The sequence below is a fragment of the Perissodus microlepis genome, chromosome 14 (genome assembly GCF_051167445.1).
Source record: "Perissodus microlepis isolate ML-2025 ecotype Zambia chromosome 14, ASM5116744v1, whole genome shotgun sequence".
NCBI lineage: Eukaryota > Metazoa > Chordata > Actinopteri > Cichliformes > Cichlidae > Perissodus > Perissodus microlepis.
Window position 1 is genome coordinate 10,741,751 of NC_140474.1, and position 23,396 is coordinate 10,765,146.

Below are 23,396 nucleotides of genomic sequence, written 5' to 3' on the forward strand. Positions count from 1 at the left end.
AACACAAAGACATGTTACAGACACATTTTGGGGTCTGTAAAGGGGGAAATCCATCCTTAAACACAACATTTCTTGTCATATTACATGGTATGTAATATGATGTTTAAGAAAGTTTTTTATTACAGGTGATTAAGAACATACATATGGCCTCGGTGGTCTGGGAATCATTCCCTCCTTCTAATTTACTAGTTTTAAGTAAACAAATATTAATAAATAATTTCAAGTAAAGTAAGTTTCAAATTTCAAGTAAAAAGGAAAAATGTTTTTTTTTTTAATTTATTAAACCCAGTGTGTCCTTTTGCGTGTCCCTAATTACAGAATATAACAATTATGCAACAAATATATTGTGTATTTGATGAGTAGGTTTACTTAAGTCAGTCCGTCTGTTTATTGTTGTTAAGATTGGATCTTACAAATATATATAATATCCTAACAAAAACACTGTTAATTTTGATTATTCAGAGACATGTTTGGTGAGAGAAATCTTTGTAAAACTATATTTTCCTGAAAATCGTTGGAGCCACTGAAGAGTTGCATTTTTATTTTAACTATTTTTAAGTTTTCTTTTTAATAATACAACTTAAAATCCTTAAAATTAAGAGAAGCTGAATGTTTATCCAAGTCATCACGGAAAACGCCATTTCCCAGATATCTCCGGTGTGGTTACGTCAGTTATGTGCGCCCGTAACTCTGTTTTGCTCCCCTGACGCGCATGACACCGAACCAACGTGGCTTTTGCTTGGGAATAACTTTTTTTTTTAGGTATTACGTGTAGTTACACGTTCATTAGATAAAAACGTTTCATGCAAACAGCGGGAAGAGTTCCTCTGACACGTAAATCAACTCGTTTTGCTGCCTGAGAAACAAACTCGTGAGTAGCTCACACATCATATAGGACTATAGGTTAGCTCCCTGATAGCAAAGAAGTGCGCTCGAAAGAGTTTTTCATCTCCAGTAGCGGTTTACAAAGGTGTGCGTTTTTCTAACAGGACACACAGAAACATGTTTAACGAGGATGAAGACTGGAATGATGAAGAAGAGGGTCAAGTCTTGAGTAAACCTGCCCTCAGTAACACCAAGAAGACAAGCAGTGGCATCAATGTGAAGGTACGTGTTTCTTTTGCGCTTACGGAAAACTCTTTATTCTCGCAAAGCATTACTATGTTTCTACTTATCGTAGTCGCTACTCGTTTTAAAAATATATTATTCAACCTGCTGTGATCCTCTGATCAGCCCAGGGTTGTGGGTAAAAGCAGCCTGATGCGGACACTGAAGACTCTGGGGTCAGTACCAGAGTGGAAGAGCGACATCCATAAACAGGACAGTGATGAAGACTCCGAAGAAGCTCCATCAAACATTAGGACAAAGAAGAAGAGAAGAAAAAAGAGAAAACTTGCAGAAAAAACAGAGGAGCAGCAAGAGAACACAGACCAGATCTTAAAGGAGGAGAAACCTGCACCAAAAAAGAGGAAGAAAAACAATGAAGCTGGTGAGTAATTAGCTGGTTATAAGCTTAGAAATCTGACACAGTGGTTTGCCACATTAGAGTTTTTAATCCGGCATCTGTAATTGGAGTGTTTGGATGTACAGTATTGTGCAAAGTCTTGAGTCACATCTCATTTCTTTGTATTTTTTTAAGAAAATGAGAAATTAGTTCATGTATTTAGAGGTCGCCACAGCAGGCCATTTGTTTCCTCTCACTCTAGCATCTTCCACTGTCAACCAACCCTCTGCATGTCCTCTGAGTTCTTCCTCTTTTTCTCCTGCCTGGGAGTTCCATCTTCAGCATCATTTGTCCAATATGTCCAGCATCCCTCCTCTGCACATGTCCAAACCATCTCAGCCTTGCCTTGCCTCTCTAACCCTATCTCTAAACTGCTCAGCATGCTCATATGTAATCCTGTCTAACTTTGTCACTCCCAGTGAAAATCTTAGCATCTTCAACTCTGCCACATCCAGGTATGCCTCTTATGTTTTTGTCTTAAAACTCTACATCACATCAGGTCTCACTACCATCTTATAAAATTTCCCTTTCACGTTTCAGGCTGTCCTTCTGTCACTCGTCTCTACCCAGCCTGCACTCTCTGCTAATTATCTGTTGTTTCTGATGATCTTGCCCTGGTCTTTTAACTTGTCCACCTTCATGACCTCTATTTCTTGCATCTTCACTGTTACACATGTCCCCCTCTCATTCACACACATGTATTCTGTCCTCCACCTCTCCAGGCTCTCTTCCACACACTCTCACTACAGATCACAGTGTTATCTGAAAACATCATTGTCCATGAGAATCCTGCCTAAACTCATCTTTCACCACTGGAAACAAAAAGGGAGTCAGATGTAATCCAATCACCACATTAAACCTATCTGTGCCTCTTACCGCACACCCCACCACAGTCTCGGTGTCCTCATTCATGTCCTGGACATCTTCACATACTTCTGTCCATACTATATGCTTTCTCTAGAGCCAAATAGACACAGTGCAACACTTTCTGACCATCTCGATGCTTCTCCATTGTGGTGCAAAAATACTATTTTATGTCTGTCAATCTGTGTTATCTTTGGCATTTTTTTGTAGATTCAATCCAATAAATGGGGATAAATTATGCTCTTGCAACAGGCTGCAAGTAACAATTCAAAATTAGTTGTGTTAGATGTCTTTCTTTGCCCTGAAAATGGTCAGGTGGAAGGATAGAAATGAGTGAAGAAGCAGCCAATGTCCAAAGAAAAACTTAAGACTTAAGTCTTTCAGAAAGCCTGGAGAACTATTGCTCAAGATCACTACATCATTGCAAAAGTCTGGCTCCTTGGAAGAAAAACTTAAAGAAATTAGGGGTCACTGAAGACTTTTGCATAGTACGTAGTACCAACCTCAATCTTTCCTGAGTGTAAAATATTGACTAAACTGTTTTTTTTGTTTTCTTCCAAAAGGATCTTCAAAGGCAAATGGCACATCTTCAGGGGAGGAGAAGAATAAAGAAATGACTGAATTGCTGGTGAATGTAAACAATCCACAGAACACAGAAAAGATCAGCAGAAAACAGTGGAAAAACAAAATGAAGAACAAGAGGAAATGTAAAAATAAATACAGCCAGAAACAGCCTGAGGAGGAAGTAAATAAAGTAAAGTCTGTGGGTAAACATGAACTAAAGGAAGTAGTTAAACCTGATTCACGTAGCAACAGCAACACTGGCAAAAACAAACAAAAAAAGAAAAATGAGAAACACCCTGAGGAGGCGAGTAATGAGAAAGAAATAAAGTGTGTCCCAGTTCAGAAATGTGTGCCTGAATCTTCTGCTGATGGATCAGAACAGAAAACATGTGAACCTGCAGTGGAGATTAAAGTTAATCAGCAGCAGTTCCCCATGAAAAGACTGAAACCTGAGCAGAGCAAAGCTCAGAGTCTGAAAAGACAGAAGCTGCAGAGGATGCTGCACAGCGAGGAGACAGAGCACCACGAGACTCCTGCAGAGCAGGAAGATAAGCCAGCAGAGTCAGAGGAAGAGGTGAAACAAGACCGCTCTGCCTCCCTCAGGTCCCGGATGGAGCAGCGGTTGGAGGCCGCTCGTTTCCGCTACATTAATGAAGTTTTGTACAGCACGTCCAGCGGCGAGGCGAAGCGTATGTTCAAGCAGGACCCACAGGCTTTCTGGATCTACCACAAAGGTTACACGGCTCAGGTTCAGAGGTGGCCCGCCAATCCAGTGGACGCCATCATCTCTTATATTCAGAAAAAGTGAGAAACCTTCAATTTTCTGTGATGTTAATGCATGAAATAGAATTTTGTCCACAACCAAGGAATCTTCATGATTACAAATTTATAAAATTGTGCCAAATTTTTCAAATGTGTATGCCTATAGCTGGCATACACATTTACACCAGCAACACAAACAAGCACATTGTGTTCTTTACTCCCACCCTTTTAACCTTTGGGCCAGTAGAAGCTGTGATATGACTGTGAAACAATCAGGTAATATATCCATGAAGTATAAACACTGAAATGTTTTAGAATACAAATAGTTCCAAAGAGCACAGCTGGGAATATCCATTTATTTAAACTGCTTTAACATTAATTGAATTGGGGGTTGGAGCACAGACCACTTAAAGTGCTCTCTGGTCAAGAAAGTGTGAGAACGCCTGATAATGGCTTTGCTATAACAATCCTTGGGCAGCGTTTCAAACAGAAACAATTAACCTGATGATAACAAAGCCCACCTCTTTAAGACAAGTTCATGTGATGAAAAAGTCCCTTGGAGGCAGGGAAAAGCTCCAGAAAGCTATGAACAGGACCTCTGAGCACAAAAGGTTTCAAATTAAATCTTAAATGTCTGCACTGCAGTGTGTTGTCTGACCGAATAAGTTGGTTTGTCAAACAATTCACTGTGCACTGATGGAATTGTGCTTTAAGATCTTTCCATCACAGGATGATCTTTAAAGTGGGTCTTTGATGCTCATTTCCACCTCCATACTTTTTCTTGGACTTTACTAGAGTGGCTTTGCCTGATTCACCCTTCAAAATAATACTTTTGATTTTAGCCCCTCTGTTCGTCACCTGTCTAAACAAACTATTTTATCTCCTTTCCCTTTAAAACAAGTTTCTTCTGAATTGCAAACCATCTTAAGCACAAGGACTGGACAGCAAGGCTGCTATTTTCACAGAGCTGTGTGCCATTAAACAACGTGACATTGTGCATATATAAAAAAGAGAATAGGGAGGGGTTTCTGTCATTATTAGGCATGATATTCACACTAATGGAAATCCTCAGTTGGGTTCCTGTCTGCATAGAGCATGCAGTGGGGTTGGGACACCCACTGGCTCACCATAAATTCACCTGCAACAGAGATCACATCTGCTTCATTTGCTTCAAACATTTGTGTTCTCACATGCACTTGTGTTTGGTAATGTCTGGAAAAAGTTCAATGTTTGCAGTGCATGTGTGAAACTGCTTAAGACAGGAGATTCTTAATCACCTCAGCTCAACATCTGAACGATTCATCATATTTTGAGCAGAAAGTATGGTGTGCTGTGTACACTGTTACTTTCAGACTTTTCCCAAAACATTTCCAGACCATCTCTTTTCATCTCAAGAGTAAGAAGGAATTCTTCATGTAGAACTCTGGATGCTGACATCATTTATCTGCTGTAAACGGTAAACAGAAGACATTACTCTGCTGCACACTCCCGACAGCGAGGACTCACGCAGCTGATCATTTTGCACTGTGGGTGTTTAATCGATGCCTGGTTTTGCTGCTGTGAGAAGATTGCCTCATTAACATCAGCGGTTTGTCAGAAGACAACAGTTCTGACTAAAAGAAACACATCTACTGTACTGTTTTCTTTTTGCAGACCTTCCTCTCTTGTGGTTGCCGACTTTGGTTGTGGTGACTGTAAAATAGCGCGCAGCGTGAAGAACAAAGTTCATAGCTTTGACCTGGCAGCCACCTGTGAGCTGGTTACGGTCTGTGACATGGCCCACGTGAGTGTCTTTCTGCAAAATACCCACACAATTGCGCTGCGATTGTCGTAAAATGGAACTAAAATGAAACACCCCATGTCTGCGCAGGTGCCTCTTAATGACGCCTCTGTGGACCTCGCCGTGTTTTGCCTGTCCCTCATGGGGACCAATCTGGCGGACTTTTTAGCAGAGGCCAATCGAGTGCTAAAAAAGAGGTGTGACAAGGATTCTGCATATGCATGTGTTTAATGTCGTGCACACACTGTGTTTCTCATTGTTTTTTGGCACCTTTGTTGCAGAGGAGTCCTTAAAATAGCAGAAGTGGCAAGCAGATTCGACAACGTGCGAAACTTCATCACTGCACTGTCAAGTCTTGGATTCAAGATGGTGTCGAAGGTGAGAAAAAGGGGTGATGCTTGGGACCATGTTTACAGGAAAACAAGTACTTCTTCCTTCTTAAAAAAATTAAAGCATGTCACAGTTATAAGATGAAGGTCTAAATTAAACATGTAAAACATGTAAAATATATAATATTTACTGTGTTCAGGTGTATTTTCTTTCTTTTGTCGTTGTCCTTTTTAAGAGCCTGTTGCTGAAAAATGCTTAATAAATTTGTCACAAGTAGATCAATGTCGCCTAAACCAGCGGTCCCCAGCCTTTTTTGCGCCACGGACCGGTTTATGCCCGACAATATTTTCACGGACCGGCCTTTAAGGTGTCACAGATAAATACAACAAAATAAAACTAGTACCGGTACCGAAAAAAAGAAGATTTATTCATAACACACCTGAAAAGACCCAGGAAAACCGAGTTAACGAATAAAAACGATAACAAAATAACGCTGAAAACCGATAAAAACCCTGAAAACCATACATTTGACACCTGAGCCTCAACTCTTGCGGCCCAGTACCAAACGACTCACGGACCGGTACCGGTCCGAGGCCTGGGGTTTGGGGACCGCTGGTCTAAACAACTGAGTCTGAAGAACACTTGGACCACGTGATGAGTAATAGCTTAAACATTCATGTTTGTCTGCTAGAATTACCATTATTTTGTCTTTTTCTTCCTTTCAGGACACAGAAAATAGTCATTTCTACTCCTTTGAATTTGCGAAGACGGGAAAGGCTCCAGAAAATCTGAAGAAAGTTGGACTACAGTTGAAGCCTTGTGTTTACAAGAAGAGATGAAGATGTAATAGGAATTCATAAACTTCTCTGTGCATCAGTACATAACTGGACAATGCTTCATGGGGTCACAGTTAATATACACTTAAATGTATCATATTCTTTGGTATATTTTTGATTATTCATTTTGCATTTTGTTATAGATACGTGATTTTTTTTTTTTCATGTAACAGAGAGGTCTGTTAGTCTTTATCATCAGTATCAACATGGATGCACATTTTCTCATCACACAATGCAGAGATCGTTGATTGTATTGTTTACTCAAATACTGTAAATAAATGTTTTTACAGTCCTGGAGTAAGTCACTGCGTTGGGTACAAAATCAAAAATGAAACTTGAGGCTGCTTGGTGACAGAGTTTTCTAAGAGAACTCTGTAAGTACTACAATTGCTGTGGGAAAACCTTTAAAAGTCTTTAAAAATATAAACTTTTAAAAATAACTGTGTGTGATGTCTGTGATCCTTCAGACCCAACATGTCATTCCCTAACCCTATTACAATTACTCTATATGAACAAACAACTGACTCCATAATTATTTTCCACAAGAGGGCATAACAGTGCTGCAGAGAAGCTGCAGTTCAGTCTATTTACATCTGAATCACACATAGTACAGAAATGTATTTATAGCTTCAGTCCTTTTGTCATAGCAGATGGTCCTGACTAATTAAGCATTGCAAAGACACTAGAAGGACTTGAGCAGTGTGACAGTCATCAGTATGTGGGACTGTTTGCTGTGCTTGTAATGAGTTCGTTAAAACTGTAAGAAGTTAAAGATGAAAGATATTTACTTTGGAATCACTTTATTGACAGATCAAAAAATATACATCTGAAAAGAAACTGTAATAATGAAAAATTCAAGTAAGATTTAGTTTTTTTCTAAAAGTGCAAATTTTATGCATTTGAATAAAAAAGCCAGCAGGTGCCCCAAACTGCAGTTCCTAAGTGCTTCAAAAGTGAGTGACTAATGTTGAAATATTTACAGGATGGTGAAAAAAAAACAAAACAGCTTTGATTTCTATGGATGCTTTCCCCTTTCTTAACAACTAGCATTTTGTATTTAATTTGGTATTTAGTTAGATAAGTCATCCATCTTATTACCTTGTGTGGGTCTGCAGACATAGTTGTAACCTGTTCTGTCACAGAACTGGACTTTTTGTGCTGTCTAGTATTATGGCCTGATAAAAAGATACTATTAGCTGCCCCCTTGTTCTCTAGGGCAGGTGCTTTAATTTTCCCATAGGGGTTTGTGTCTCCTGCAGGAGTCTAGTATTATGGCCTTATGAGTATTTTATTAGTCTGTGACTTACTGCTAATTACCAGATATATTACAATTTATGAATATGAATAGTTTTTTAGCACTCCACCCTCTAGTACAAATATGTGAGGTCATGGCTCAAAAAGCTATTGTGGTTACACTAACACAGAGGCTTCAGAATGTGGAGTCTAGTCTAGTATCAATGGGTGACTACGTACATCCTTTATACAGTCTTTAGTTTAAACAGTAAAGTCATCAATGCTAATCTGCTCAAAATCTCACATTATTCAGGATATATACACAGTTTTTTACTTCAATGCTACAGAAAAACACTTGAAAAAAGAGTGCTACAGTTCCACTAAGATGCCACACCTAGTTTGTGCACAACTGGATGTGGTTTAAAAAGCCCCGCAAAGCATTGTTGTCTTCACACTGTACTCTTGACGTCAATGACTATGGAGTAATTGACCATAGGAGTGCTCTCTTTGCTGTCTTTTTCTGTTACTGCTGGCTTTTTCACCTCAGGGGAGCCGGGGTCCTGCATGAGGGATGTCAAGGCTGAGAGATACTCCTCCTGAATTATATGGAGGCAGATGGAGATACGGAGGAAAAGAGTTGTTGAATTTAGTTTTGGATTTGAGACACTTAGCAAAGCTGGAGAAAATCATCATATTTAAATGTACCTTGTGCTCTTTCCTGCTGTTTCTTTGGCTATAAAACAAAAAACAGAGGTTGATGGTGAATTATCTCAGTCTGGTATGGCAACCTGACTGTGGCAAACAGGAACAAACTGGACAAGATTGTCAGAACAGCTGGAAAAATCTCATTAGATAAACTGTATCACACTGCTGCCTTACAGAGAGCTCAGTCTATTGCTGACTAAGAACGCCCTCTTTAATCAGATTTGATCAAATGGCCCCAGGACAACATTATAGGATGCATTTTGTGCCAAATGCAATTAGTATAGTGAATAACAAGATGCTGTGATGTGATTTCTGTAGTTTTGCTGATGTTTTATGTATGTATATGAATGAATGACTCTTGATCACTATCAGTATTTTCTTTTATATATAAATTGATTTGTGACTTGGTGAACCAAAGACAATTATTCAGTTCAATTTAAATAAACCTGTTTTAAATTATTTTTGAGAGATTTCACCACTAGATGGCACTGTGACATAACTGGCCACACCGAGTCAATTCAAATAAGCAAGCTGCAAAGGTGAATGCATTATATGTGACGGGAATATCAATGAATACGAGTGGTGACCCAAGCCTTCATCATTGATTTCTGGTGTCAAAAGCAGACGCTCACTTTGTACACTGCGACCTCAGTGACACAAACCCAGTGATGTCCTGCTGCTGACAAAAAAAAAAGTCCCCATGCAGCACTGGAGATGAGGGAAAGAGGAGTGGGGGGTTGACATTAGTCCCAAAATAACTTTCCTCTGTGGGGAGTCATGTTTTCTTGTTGTTCACTGGGTGCCTGACCTTCCCAAATTAACTTGACAGGACCCTCCCACTGGAGCATGGGATAACGCGCCTAGACTCCGTCAGCCAATGGCACCTTCACCAAATGTTCCAGTCAGAGTGACAGGCGTATTGAAATAACCTGTAAACCACTCTTGTGCAGCTCTATTCACAGCGGGGCTTGATCTGATCCTGACAGACATTCTTGTGAGAAGTTAGATTTGGCAGTGAATGTGGAAATGTGGAAGCTTCTGGAGGCAGAAACCATTAACAGTTCTAGGACTGTGAAAGATATCCCTCATCAGTACTAAAAGATGTGACTCTTTCTCCAACAGCAACAGGATTAAGAGATGAATTTGTGGATTTTTTTTCACTGGTGAATGGCAACTTGAATTTTATTACACTAATAACTTCCGAACATGTGGACCTTCTGCACATTTCACCTTCCCTTTTGCAAAGTGTCGGTGATGATAATTGGCCAGCGAACAGCAGTCTGCTGCACAAATTGCCAGAAGTAACACCGCTAAAAGCCAGAACAGGAAACTGGAAAATAAATCTGTTTTTCTGACTGCCTAACAGCCTCTACCTGTCTGCTAGCAGGGCTGTGGTGGCAGAGGCACCTGTCTGCTTCAGCCACATTACTTCCTGTTTGTGAATAACAGCTTGGTACTGGGGTTTTGGTTAGTTGGGTTAATGATCCACACATCCTGTTTGTCTAGTACTCTCTGTACACTCTGTGCCATCGGCAACATTGCCCTCATTTGCCCGTCAGCGCATCACCAGCCGAGTTGCTGTTTGTCACCTGTGGAAGCGCTTAACTCACCAGCACACACAGAGCATGATGACAGAGATAAGAACGAGGGCTAATGCTGAAGAGATGCAAATCATGGATGTGAGAGCTGCAACACAAAGCACACAAAGAAACTGATATCAGCTAAACATCTCAGAAAACCTCACAGTGAACCTGGTTATGCACATAAGCATGCCGATATTATCAGGAGCTCTCTGTTGTGTCATGTTCCTCTGAGTGCAAAAGCCCATCATGGCAGACACGTACCGAGCTGTTCAAGCCTAGTTGTGACTTCCACCTGAAAGCTGACCGTAGCAGTGTGGTGACAGAAGGATGCCCAGCAGGTGTACAGGCCTTTGTTCAGCTCTGCAAGCTCTGACTGGAAGATCATCGCAGATCCCTCCGTTTGCACAAATGAGCCATCACTCCTGAAATACCAGGGATTTACAACTGAGTTTCTCTTTAAGTGACATTTTTGGGGAAATATAGCCGTGTGCTGTATTGCTGAGGGTTAAAAATAAAACTCTAATCACTCTAATGTCTGTACAGTAAATAGGAGGCTGTAGGTAACTGGCTTAACTTTGCTTACAGAGTGGAAGCAGGGAAAGAGCTAAGCTGGCTCTGCACCACTATCCCTAAAGCTCACTTTAACACTTCACATTGTGCCCAAACCCCCCAAAACAAAACCAAAAGTGTAAAAGTTTCCATTACAGACATTACATGCCAGATCATTTCTTAGCTGGTAAAATCATCTGAAAGACTGAAAACAGGTGGAAAGTTGGTTAAGAAATCTCTGCACATTACTCTGCATTACAAAAGTTGTTCACACGTGGTTACAAAAAATCAACAAAAAATGTACAAATGGACAGAACCAGGGTAATTATTTGCCTTTATTTAAACGGTAAAATACCCCCTAATAAATCGTGCTCTATGACAATGTGTTGCTTCTTCTACTTCCTCTACTACTGTGGGAACACTCAATTTTGTGTGTTCACAGGAACTTCCTGATCATGATTAGGTGGTAGATAACAGATATACCTCCTGCCAGTTGAGACTATAATTGGACAGGCTACTGTTTTTTTGACAACAGTAGGAAAGTTAATGCACCTGGTACTAAAGGTACTGTTTTTAAGCCTAGTTGTTTGCCTGCTCCCAGATAAAGCAAAGTTAAACTGTCTCCTTTCTGTCGTTGGCTATTGCATTAAGCTCTTTATGTAAATAACTCAACTGATATTTTCAGAGAGCTACTTCTTAATTGTGGGAGCACAGATTTTTGTGCAGTGCACTATGTTCAGCTTCCTCATTGTGAACAGGTGGTTTGAAACACAGGATACAGCACCTCTTACAGCTGAGCTTGTACTCTGGCACGTTGCCTTCAATTTCGAGCAGTATTTTCTGGTTGTGATGATTCTTGTCGAGGGACAGTCTGTATACAACAGGTTGATCGCTGTAGCGGCTTTGCAGAGGAGTCGTGAAGTTCAGGACTCTCAGAGAAGAGATATCTGGCAAAAAAACAGTAGGAATATTTAAGATGAACTTTGTGCGTTAGTGTTCAATCGAGTATTGTTTCTGTTGCTCTTACAGTATCTGGGCATATGAACAGTCCTTCTCTGTGTGACCCCTGGTTCAAAATGGTACACACAAGTCAGGTTTTGCCCCTCATGACGGTCCAGAGGAAACTCATAAGTCGCCCTGACATTCATTGAGTTTCTTTCATATTCTGAGTGCACGGAGGTTTGCCTTTCGTTTTTTTCGGGAAGGTCCCATGCAAGGTTTGTCTCAAAACACTCCCCTGTGCACTCGCACACTGCCAGCCAGAGATGAGAGTCTTGTTGTCTCACCACAGATGCGCTCAGCAGGGGGGCTTCTGAAAAAGAAAAGGGGGGTGTCAGGAAGGGGATGAGCAACCGCGTGAGGCTGTCTGTGTCATAGAAGGAAATATTTCTAAGAAATGACTAGCGTACTGTGCACAGGGATGTTTATTATTCTTTCCTCTTCTGCCTCCAGGCTCGGATGCTTTACTATGCAAGTCAAATTCTGACCGGCATAGAGAGAGGACAGGAAGTGCACAGAGCTGCGAGCGAATACCAGACCATCAGCCTGCTGTTTGGTCTCCACCAGGCTATCGATGCTGTTGTTGGTGTTCCTTACGTGCCAGGTTATAACTGCTGCCGGAGGGGCGCTGTCCACAGAGCATTGCACCTTTGTGTACTTCAGACCTTGTCTCCACTCAGTGCTGGTGTTGACGGTGATGTTAGGGTGAGCTGTGCAGGAAAGAGAAGTTAAACAACAGGAAGTGGAGGGCTTCCACTTGATGAAAAAAATTTAATCTATGGCCACATATATCTGCTACTGATAAGAAATTAGGGTTGGTTGGTTGATTTGTTGAACATACCACAAAGAGGGAGTGTTATGCTTCTGTTCTCTGGTTTTTCAAATGCTGGGTGATTTATCACACACTCAGCAGTGAGCTCCCAAGGCAAGCAGGGAGGGAGGAGTACAAACCCCCTGACAGAGTGGCTTCCATTATGAGAAGTGGAGTTGAACCAAAAGTCTTCAGACACACCCTCTGGTAGAAGCCAGGACATGTTGGCTGCAGGAACAGCATCATCTGCTGAGCACTCAATCACTCTGCGTCCATCTTCGGTCCGCAAATCAACTCGTATTGTAGGACGAACTGATGGGAAACGTATAGAGAGAAGAGTTCACATCAATATTTCATAGTCAGATGATAGAGAAGGTCAAAGCAGAGTTTCACCTACCTTGTTGTATAGGTTTAACAGTGACATTGAACCGCAGCACTGCTGTAAGGTGCTGATAAAAGAAGGTGCATTTGTAAAGACCGGCGTGTTGAAGATCCACAGGGCCCTGGAGTCTCAGGCTCTTGTCCACCAGCTTCACACTCTCAGGCAAGGGGCCATCATCTCTGGAGGGCAAATATGCAAAATATGCAGGAATTCAGAAATGTTTTCATTTGTCTTAATATAAGAATACAAAAGGAAAACAAAGCTTGAATAAATAAACATTTGAATCAGAAAATGTATCTAAATATGGTTCCTGCTTACAGTCACTTGTGGTTTTTATGCCTCCAAATATGCCACCACTGAAACTACCTACATATCCTGTGGAGGATGTGTATATTCTTTCACTGTATATATACATGAAAAAAGTATGACTGAAGCTTGTTTTTATTTTTGTAAAAGCATATTATTTTTGCAGGCACTGTTCATTTTTTCTCCTTTTCTTTTGGTTATGTGGTTAGTTTCCCAAATATCTGAACCAGCCCATCCAGCACCAACAAGTGTTTCTTTGCAGGTTACTCGACCATGACCTAAATTCACTCAGTTGCTGATTAGATATTTGCACTGATTCACAGTTGAACAACTGCACCTAATAAGGTAAAATAGGGAAATCAAACACAGTACGAGCACTTACTGATGAATATACTTCTTATTTTGTTATTAATGGGCAATTTCCCCATACTTTTTTAATAGGTCATTATTATCTTTCTTGCACATTATTTTCCATTATTTTTGCACAATAATGGAGTGGACTTACTTTGTATCAGATTCTCAACCTTAACCTTCCCTAACATGATGAATTTCATCATCATGCCAGCTCATAACGCAGTCTGTCTGTTACAATTATCATTTTTAGAGTTCGAACACTTCTACAATATATGAAATTGATGTAGTAGCCCTTTGACACCAAATATTTCCTACTTTTTGCAGGTAACATTGTAGCGTGGCACATTCCCTTCGACCTCGAGTCTGATAACAGCTTCAGTCTCCTCTTCCTGCAGCTCCACATCTTCAAAGTCATTGCTGTTCCCTTCCAAGTCTGAGTACAACTGACCTGGAGCCAAATCTGTAGATTTAAAAAAACAAAAACAAACTCTGTTCCTCTGTTACCTCTTGAGCATTAGCAGTTTATTCAACACTGATTGTACTCACAGAAAACTGGCAGTGTTAGGGCTTGTGACTCCTTTTGTGTAAATTTAGGATGGTCAAACACACAAGTGATGTTGTGACCCCCATATTCTGTTACGGGGAGGCGGACTGAGACTCTCTGTATGTCTGAGTCTGTGTCGTTCTCTCTCGCCAGCTCTTCATCCGTGTTCAAAGCCAAAGAGATGTCAGTGTCAGGTCTCCCTCCAGATGAAATGCAAGAGACCACCCAGAAATCATTTCCGTCTTCTTGCTGTACCATCTCTGCTTTAATAGTCACATTTGGCCTTGCTGCAGAGCAGGAAGAAGGGCGAGAAGAGTTATTTTTCACAAGCTCTAATGTTTTTTCCAGCAAATTAAAAAGTCAGATAGCAAGTAGAGGCTCAGGGTGTTTTGGTTAAATAGGAAGCTGGGGCCGGATGAGCTGAATGTTAGCTAAACACACGCCATGAGGAGCTTCTGCTTGGGTTTGGAGAGTGCTGACTTAGGCTTATCACCTGTCCCATCTGTTGGCTGAGCTGCAGCTGAGAGCAGATGTCTGGCCCAGCTGCTACCCAACCAAAGCTGAGAGAACCGCAGGCTTTAATTCGAGGAATCAGCATAGATCAGACTCTATTATCAAATACGTAAAAGTTTTGGTGTTGCGCAACAGTCAAATGCCTCTAATGAGCAAGTGGGTTAACACCTCATAATAAATTGGGTGCTGGGCAGGGGTGTGCACAGATTTGGAGTGAGTTAATGCTCTTTGGCTTTAAAAAAATTAAATCTGTTTACACATAAAGTTATGTCTGCATTTAACCACTGCAGTTTGAAAATGACCTAAGCTGCTGTGCTTCAGTGAAGTGGAAATGTATTATGGACAAATGAACTGGGTGGTGTGGCTTACGTTAATAGGACTGTTACTAGGTCTGCCACTGAAAGAGCAGTAAGAGGCTGTAATGCTGTACATATTAGTATGATTGTATGAAGAGAGCATTTAAAGCTTTATTACCAAACATATACAGTGGTGTGAAAAAGTGCTTGCCCCCTGATTCCCGATCGCCTACTTTTTGTATGTTTTTCACACTTCAATCAGATCATCAAACAAAAATAATACAAGTAAACACAAAATGCAGTTTCTAAATGAAGGTTTTTATTATTAAGGGGAAAAACAATCCAGAACTACAGGGGGTAAAAGCGATTACTCCCTAAACCTAAACCTAACTGATTGGGCCACACTTAACAGCAACAACTAAGACAAGCATTTGTCATAACTGGCAATGACTCTTTTACAGCCATGTGCAGGAAATTTGACCCTCCCATCTTTGCAAAATTGTTCTAATTCAGCCACGTTGGAGGGTTTTCAAGCATGAACTGCCTTTTTAAGATCATGCCAAGGCATCTCAATCGGATTCAGGTCAGGACTTTGACTAGGCCACTCCAAAGTCTTCATTTTGTTTTTCTTAAGATCTTCAGAGGTGGACCTCGTGTGTTTTGAATCATTGCCCTGCTGCAGAACCCAATTGCACTTCAGCTTGAGGTCACAAGCAGATGGCCCGACATTCTGTGGTGAATGAATGTGGTCATTTACCACAGCAAGTTCCAGATTCTGACGCAGCAAAACAGCCCCAGACCATCACACTACCACCACCATATTATACTGACTGTTTTCTTGTGTTTTCACTTTAAATTTGTGAGATTCATTTTTGAATTTGCATCTTGGGTGAGTGAAATTCATGGACTACATGGCATTTTAAATAGCCAGCAGGGGCCACTAATATAGATGCAAAAATATGCTGATCGACATACAGCTTCATTTAGACTTCTGTGTTCATATGTAGTAATCAGAAACTCCTTTTTCTACACCACAACCTGCCGTGTAATTCAAGTTGTTGTGACAGAGTTCTGGTTATGGGATAAGTTATGAAGTATGACGTAGTTATGACGTAGTTATGACGTAGTTATGAAGTTATGAGGTAGATCTGATTTGGGTGTAAAAGTCAGGCAAAAATGGCCCACAGCTCCCCTGCTCTATGACCGCATGAAAATCTGTAATTTTAAGTCTTACTGAATAAAAATTAAATGCATTTAGCTTTTATCTTTCTATGTTAGGATTTGAAGTGGAAAAAGCAGGTTTAGGTTGCTTCGAGCTTGTCATGTCTCTGATCAGTGTGATCACCACCATCATTGTAAACAGATGGAGGGCAGATCATCGGATTCAGCAGCTGCTCCTACACTACATATGACAACAGTCCAAGTACTAAGGGTATTTATTTGCTGGGAAGAGAGCAAGGAGCTAAGATTTATTAAGTTAGCAATGACATGTACATGACATGGTGAAATTTTTCATCCTGAGTGAAAGAAAACTTTTATAGTATGAGAAATCTTTCTTGCTTTGGTCCAATACCAGTAGAGCTAAAGCATCTAGGTGTAGTTAATGATCCGACGTCCTGCCTTTGCCTGTGAATACTGACAGTGTGAGGGGTCTCGTCATGGTAACCACGCTTTCATGACAGTCAGTGCAAAGTTGCTGAGGTATAATGTTTGTTTTCCTTTGTGGTTGCTCATTATCATTACTGACTTTACCAGTAAATAACAGTGTCAATGAGGGTTGTGCTAAAGAGTGAGTCTTTGCAGGTGCACTAAATTACAGTGTGGATGGTTTTATATAGATGTTTGCTGTATTAATCTGTCTTTCCTGTGAGCTCGGGGTTTCTGTATGTGTGTTTAGCCTATATTTTCATCTGAAATGTTTTTTTATTATTATGCTTTCATAGACCAAGATTATATTTTATATATATATATATATATATATATATATATATTTTTTTTTTTTTAAGTTTTTAACTTACAATCATGAAAAACTAACTTATCATTTTATCAGCTCTGTAATAACTCAGAGTGCTGCTCTGCTCGTATTGGTCATCCGCACTGCACCCTCTAAATGCAACATGTTCCTGCAGCTCTGCAGTGCTGTGGATAAAACAGAAAGGTGCTGCCCTAAAAAATACAACAACAAAAAAAAAAACCCATATCATGACCCAAATGCTAAAATGCTCAGTGGACCTGGGAAGAACTGCAGAGTCAGGTAAAGTACGGACTCGTTACTTTGACCCCCCGTCCTGTGGTTTTTATATCAAGATATCTGTTATAGCAGCTTTAACGCTTTGATGAAATCTATGAAACAAAATATCGTGATTAACTGGGATGCTGGATTTTTAGTTTTAATGTTATGCAGTCGGATTTTCACCAGGTCAACAGATGCAGGTGCGCATCTTTTGACCTGCTAGACTTGAGCCATTAAACTGTACACTGCACCATATTACAGTACTGTTATTAATTAGTTACTGGGTCGTTGCTTCATTTTTGCTTCCATATACTCAGCTTCAATGGAAGAGCGCATTCCCACATGAATGCATAGCACTGTGCAACGTGATTTATGGTCTGTCACTGTGCATGTGGAGCAGAGTGAGAAGGAACAGGCTGCGTAAAAACTCAGCAGGAGAAAGTTATTGTGTTGCAAGATGCTGAGTCATGATGCATGATTGCAAACGTATGAGTGGTAATGCAACACAATATGTCACCACCTAGCAACAGGGACATAAAAACACAACAACTCTGATGCTCTTACTGTAGGTTTCCACCCTAACTGTGGTGACCGCGGGCTGTGGGAGGGTCAGGTGTTCAACCACGCAGGTCACGTTGTCCTCCTCCTGCAAGTGGGTGGGAAAGCGGAGGACGCTGCTGACGGTGAAGGTGTCATTTGAAGGAAGGGTGTTATTCACAACCTCGATGAAGGGGAAATCTGAAGGAGGATACCCATTCACCAACCAGCTGATCTGGGGCTCAGGCCTGCCATGGATAGCAGAGCATGACACAGACTGATAGTGAGTCCCATTTATGGTCTCTGCATTCAGAGTGATGTTGATTTCTGGTTGAACTGTGAACAAATTGAAAAATAAACACGTTGAGTGACATAGGCATGTCTCAGGATAATAATGCATCTGTTTAATTAAAATCTGGTGGTGCATCAGTTAACACCTATTAATTTTAGAACTGTTTGTGGCAACTTCATCGGGCTTATTTGTTCTCACAGAGGTGAGTCGATTATAGAAAAGAAATCACATGTTAAGCGTAGCTTACCTACTACAGTGACGATTACAGTGCCAGTGTAAGTATCTTCAAGTGATTCAAACTCACAGGTGTATTGTCCTTCTACTTCCACACCGGTCACCCTAATCTGAATTGTGAGGTTGGTGAGAGAAACTGGGAGTGAAAAGTTATCTCTTTGAAATGGTCTCCCATTGATAAATCCTGCCAGTCGCTTTTTTTTTTTTGAACTGATCTGTTGTTTCCACTCGCTGCTGTCAACAGGATCGTCACCCATATAGATACAGCTCAGATACATGTCCTTTCCCAGGACTGCTGTGATGCTCTCAAAAGGCTCTTCACTCGAACCTAATGAGAGATCAGAAGTTCAGCTCAGAGATCTTGAAACTGAAAACATTGAGAAAGCAGAAATGCCTTGAGGGGGAATGGGTTTGATGAGAGGACTGGGCACAGGGTGATAGATGCTACTTGTTGTGTTGACTCAGCCTATTGTCTGTCGCTAGTTAAGTAAAACTGTGATCAAAGAGGTAGACTAACTAGGTCAGTAGTGATAAACTCCTCAGTCATTTCTCAATTAAAAAAAGACATAAAATCTTATAAAAATAAGGCTAAAACAGACAAACAAACTATATTTAATTTGTTACAAGTAAAAGTAACTGAAAAGAAAACTGGATGAAAATGAAAAGTTTAAGGCTCGGTTTGAAACAGAGGAGGCAGACTGCGTCGACAACGAGCAAGCTTCCTTTTTTTAATCCACAAAGTAACACAATCCAACAGGAAAATCCAAAAATACAAGGAGTGAGGAAACAGGAGAACACGAAGAGTTTCAGAGGGCAACACACAGGGAAGCATACACAGGGAATGTGACAGTGATGAAGACGGGGCTATTTATACACCGAGGGCTGACGGCAGAATGAAAAACAGGATGAGAATGAGACACAGGTAAAAGTAATTAACACAGGTGAAGACAGTCAGAGACGGGAAGTGAAACTAATACATCACATGAAAGATAACCAGACCTCAAAGGAAGTAGCCAAAAGAGAAAGAATAACAGGGAGGAGAAGACACTCAGGCACAGAAAGATGACAGAGGAAACTATAAGTCACCCATAAAATAAACACAGAAATTAAAGACTCATTCGTAATAATATCACCAGAAGTAAAGCTCACAGTCTAGAATAATAAAGAAATTAAAACAGTATTCCCAGAATTTAACAGGCCCTAAACTGAAACCCCAAACCCTAGGATCATAATATTTTTAAAATAAAAGATCAATAAAAGATTAAGCGAATTAATTGTCTTCACTTTGTAAAATTCTGGTAAATTATTTGTTTTTACAGAGAAAAAGCAAAAGACAAGAGGTTAACTTGCACACAATGACAGTAATAAATAAATGCAGCCTTGTCTCCTGCCTGTGTATCTGATGGAGGACTCCATTATGTTAATGAAATGAAAACCATCCAAAATAAGATCCACACCCAGACAGGGTCCCCTGCACTGTTTAGAAATCAGCCACAGTTAGGGCATTTCACAGGAGAGGGCATTTAATATAGGCTGGCAGGTTTTAGCACTCTCAGAGAGGACAGTGTGCAGACTTTAATGCATACCAAGTCCCCTTCTCTCTCTGCTTCCTCCCCAGACTTCATCAAAGTGCACTTAAGGACACAGCTTGCTCTACCAGTCAGCTGGAGCCAAGAACCTCTATTCAGCTTAAGGTACATGATGAGTAAAATGACGACAGCTTACTGCTGCACTACTTCATTGAAAACCTCTTAATATGCAGCCGGCTGCTGCAGTCTAAACTGTTTGCATCAAGCACTGTTAATGCTGTTGGTCTTACTATACATCACAGCAAATGGAAACAATGTGGAGAGGCTCCAGAGCCTTTTAAGAGGAAGAGAAAGCAAGAAAGAGAAATAAATATGCTATATCAGTTCAATTATGCCTGGTGGGCTCGTAATTCATTTGCCCTTGCAGGTTAGTGCCAAAATAAATGTCAGCCAAGAATGGAAAAGGCACACCTTAAGGATACAAACTAAGTAATAACTGTGAAAGAAAAATCACACATTCTTCTACTGCATCTTATTTCCTGAGTCCCAGGGGCTTCTTTTTCTCACCAGACAGCAACAATGCACCAGTGGCACAAAGCACACCTTCCTCTGCAGACTAGGGATGTGGTAAACAAATAAAGACTTTCGACTTTAGAAAATGAAGCTCTTTCACACGTTTAAACTTTCATCTCCAGCTGGAAGTCTCGGTGACTCTGCAGAATGAAGGACTGCACCAAATCAAAGGGAAGAATCTTTAAATAAGTACAGCCAGGAGAGGGTTTTCCCCAAATGTTAAAGACCTCACATATTAGTTTTAAAAGCCTGTAAAAAAAAATGCTGTGGTCACACCGAGGAAGAGCATATGATTCCGAATAATGAGTTGCCTGCCAGGTTGACATTACAAACATACAATCAGGAATGTGCTGCAGAAAAATGTATTATTTAGAACTTTGTGATGCATCCAGTGTGTAGTTTTAATGCTCATTTGTAATTATAGTTGGACTAATCAGTAAGGAAAGCCAGTAGCACTGCTGGGTATAAATGCCTCAGGTTAAACAAGAGCTTAAGGTCCAGTAAAATGAACACATAAACAGCTGATTGCAACAGATGGATTGTAACTCTGCAGACTTACCCAGAATTTCCAAAGAATGAGCAACATGTAAGAGAAGACCCAAAATCAACAGCCATGAGCATCCCATGGTGGTGTCATTGACTGAAGCAGAACTGTATAGACCAGCTGTATGCAGGGCACATGGTATTTAAAGGGTGTGTGTATTATGTGGTTTATGGTTTATGGCACACACCCTCTACAGCTGATATTCAGTTGTGTGAGCCTTGCTGCCACTTGCACACCTACAGACTGTACATGCGCACACACTTAAAAGCAACTTCTTCAGTTTGCAACAGTAGGTGTTCTCTTGTGTGTTTTGCATATGTCTTACAGTTCTGTTTTTGTCAGCATTGCTATACAGGATGCGTCTGTTCAGTTACTCAGCCACCTCATATAGCACAGTATCTTGGGAAGTGGTAAAGCTATGCATCCCATCCCGCCTGGGGCCTGCAGAGACTGTCTGTCTGCGAAACAGCTCGCTATCATTCATGCCCTGCAGTTTGTGAAATCACTCACGCTCAGCAGTGCACAGCTTGTCAGAGGTTGCCATCTTTCTCTAAAGTTGATTCACTTTGGCACTGACTCATGTGGACCACAGGAGGAAGACAGTGAATGAAATGACCTAACCGAAAAATTTCTGTCAACACATTTTTTTTTTTCGATCGTGTGGTTTGTAACGGCTGTTTTTGAATTATCCGGTATGAAACTGCCAGCCATAGTGAGAACTTTTGTAGGCTATGAAACTGGCTTTACAACAAAGAAAATGGTAGATATCTCATCCTCTTTCGCTCTTTACCTCACATACTCACACGCCCATACAGAGTAGTGTTTCCATTACTTCTCAGGACTTTACATTTCCTGAAGACTCCACCATAACTACTACTTGTCTAACCTGACCCTTACTCTGACCTTAAATCAAGTCCCCACCCTAAAATTGACATATTTACATTATGTAGAGGAGCTTTTAACCCCAAAAGGGAGGCAGCTCCCTGAACTATAACAGTGTAAACAGATTTATGGCAAATGAGTTAAGCTGGTTTTATGGTCCTGACTTTGTGTCTTTTTATGTAGCGCTAAGGCTACTCAGAGAGAAAAAATATTGGAAATTAACCAACAGCAAAGTTATGGACAAGAACTTCCTTGCAGTTCTATAAAGATCCCTTCACGATACCTCTTAGCTCTTAGTATTATTCTAGCTCATAGTGTCTCTTAGTATTTAGTTTTGACTCACATCTCTGTTTGCATTTGAGTCCATTTTCCTAATTCAGCCTTTGGCCGTGACAACGAGAAACCCCTTCACAACTGCCAACCAAGTGAACAACACTTTCCAGGATGTAGGCATATCAATATCAGTGTCTACACTAAAGAAGACTGCATTAAAGTAAATACAGGGGGTTTACTGCAAGGTGCAAGCCACACATAAGCCTCACTACTGTGACACTACTGTTTATTGCCTGGCAGAACATTAAAAATGAGAAAGCCCAGCATCTGGTGACGTTCTTGGGTTCAAGGCTCATGGTACAAGGTATGAGAAATGAACATTTTATTTTCAGTTATTTATTTTTATTTTATTTTTATTTATTTTGTCCAATTACTTCTGATCCCCTGAAATGAAGGGGTTGTGTTAAAAAATTCTTTAGTTCCTCACACTTTCTTTTTGTTCAACCCACCGAATTAAAGCTGAACATCTGCACTTCAACTGCATTTGAATTGTTTTATTTAAAATTCAGATGCAGATTTTTTTTCACTTAATACAAGATATTTTAGCTTGAAATAAGTGAAAAATCTGCCAATGGAACAAGTGAAAATTTTCTAGTTTCAAGATTCACTGTCTTGAAACAAGTTCATACATCTCATTGAAATGTCGCTCTGTAGCTGATTGTGTCTTATTTCAAGTGTAATGAGATAATATTGACTAGAAATATGACAAATATACTTAGTAAGATTTTGAGTTTTTGCAGTGAAATTAGAAAAAAAAGTTGTCTCTGTCCAGATATTTATGGACTTAACTGTACATGCGATTAAATTCCGATACTCTGCTTAGTGATAGAATTGAAATCGGATAATTATAAATAGACATAAAAGCAGAACTGTGAACTTGGATAAAAAGTCATATGCTAAAGTAGTGGTGAATGGTGATTGGTTGAAAAAATGACTTGAACAAATGCTGCAGTACAGTGGCTTGCAAAAGTATTTGGCCCAATTGAACTTTTCCACATTTTGTCACATTACAGCCACAAACATGAATCAATTTTATTGGAATTCCAAGTGAAAGACCAATACAAAGTGGTGTACACGTGAGAAGTGGAATGGAAATCATACATGATTCCAAACATTTTTACAAATAAATAACTGAAAAGTGGGGTGTGCGTAATTATTCAGCCCCCTGAGTCAATACTTTGTAGAACCACCTTTTGCTGCAATTACAGCTGCCAGTCTTTTAGGGTATGTCTCTACCAGCTTTGCACATCTAGAGACTGAAATTCTTGCCCATTCTTCTTTGCAAAACAGCTCCACAACTGCCCTGTGACAGCCTCAGAGGTTG

General features: G+C 40.4%; 2 protein-coding genes across 2 annotated transcripts; one reads left to right on the forward strand and one right to left on the reverse strand.

The window, feature by feature from the left end:
• The first annotated feature begins 688 nt into the window (after positions 1-688).
• Positions 689-7,080, forward strand: rrp8 (ribosomal RNA processing 8). The gene is made up of 8 exons (XM_084950358.1): positions 689-871; positions 990-1,107; positions 1,234-1,489; positions 2,932-3,736; positions 5,348-5,477; positions 5,565-5,671; positions 5,756-5,852; positions 6,530-7,080. Exons 2-8 carry the CDS (start codon positions 1,003-1,005, stop codon positions 6,641-6,643), a joined length of 1,614 nt encoding a protein of 537 aa, XP_084806484.1. The 5' UTR covers positions 689-871; positions 990-1,002; the 3' UTR covers positions 6,644-7,080.
• Positions 7,081-7,423: 343 nt separating this feature from the next.
• LOC146373452 (uncharacterized) lies at positions 7,424-21,072 on the reverse strand. The gene is made up of 14 exons (XM_084950357.1): positions 20,873-21,072; positions 18,225-18,539; positions 17,713-18,021; positions 14,109-14,393; positions 13,878-14,022; positions 12,918-13,081; positions 12,551-12,832; positions 12,120-12,419; positions 11,738-12,022; positions 11,495-11,657; positions 10,423-10,583; positions 10,189-10,264; positions 8,579-8,606; positions 7,424-8,469 (listed from the first exon to the last, which is right to left on the reverse strand). Exons 1-14 carry the CDS (start codon positions 20,937-20,939, stop codon positions 8,323-8,325), a joined length of 2,727 nt encoding a protein of 908 aa, XP_084806483.1. The 5' UTR covers positions 20,940-21,072; the 3' UTR covers positions 7,424-8,322.
• Positions 21,073-23,396: the final 2,324 nt, after the last annotated feature.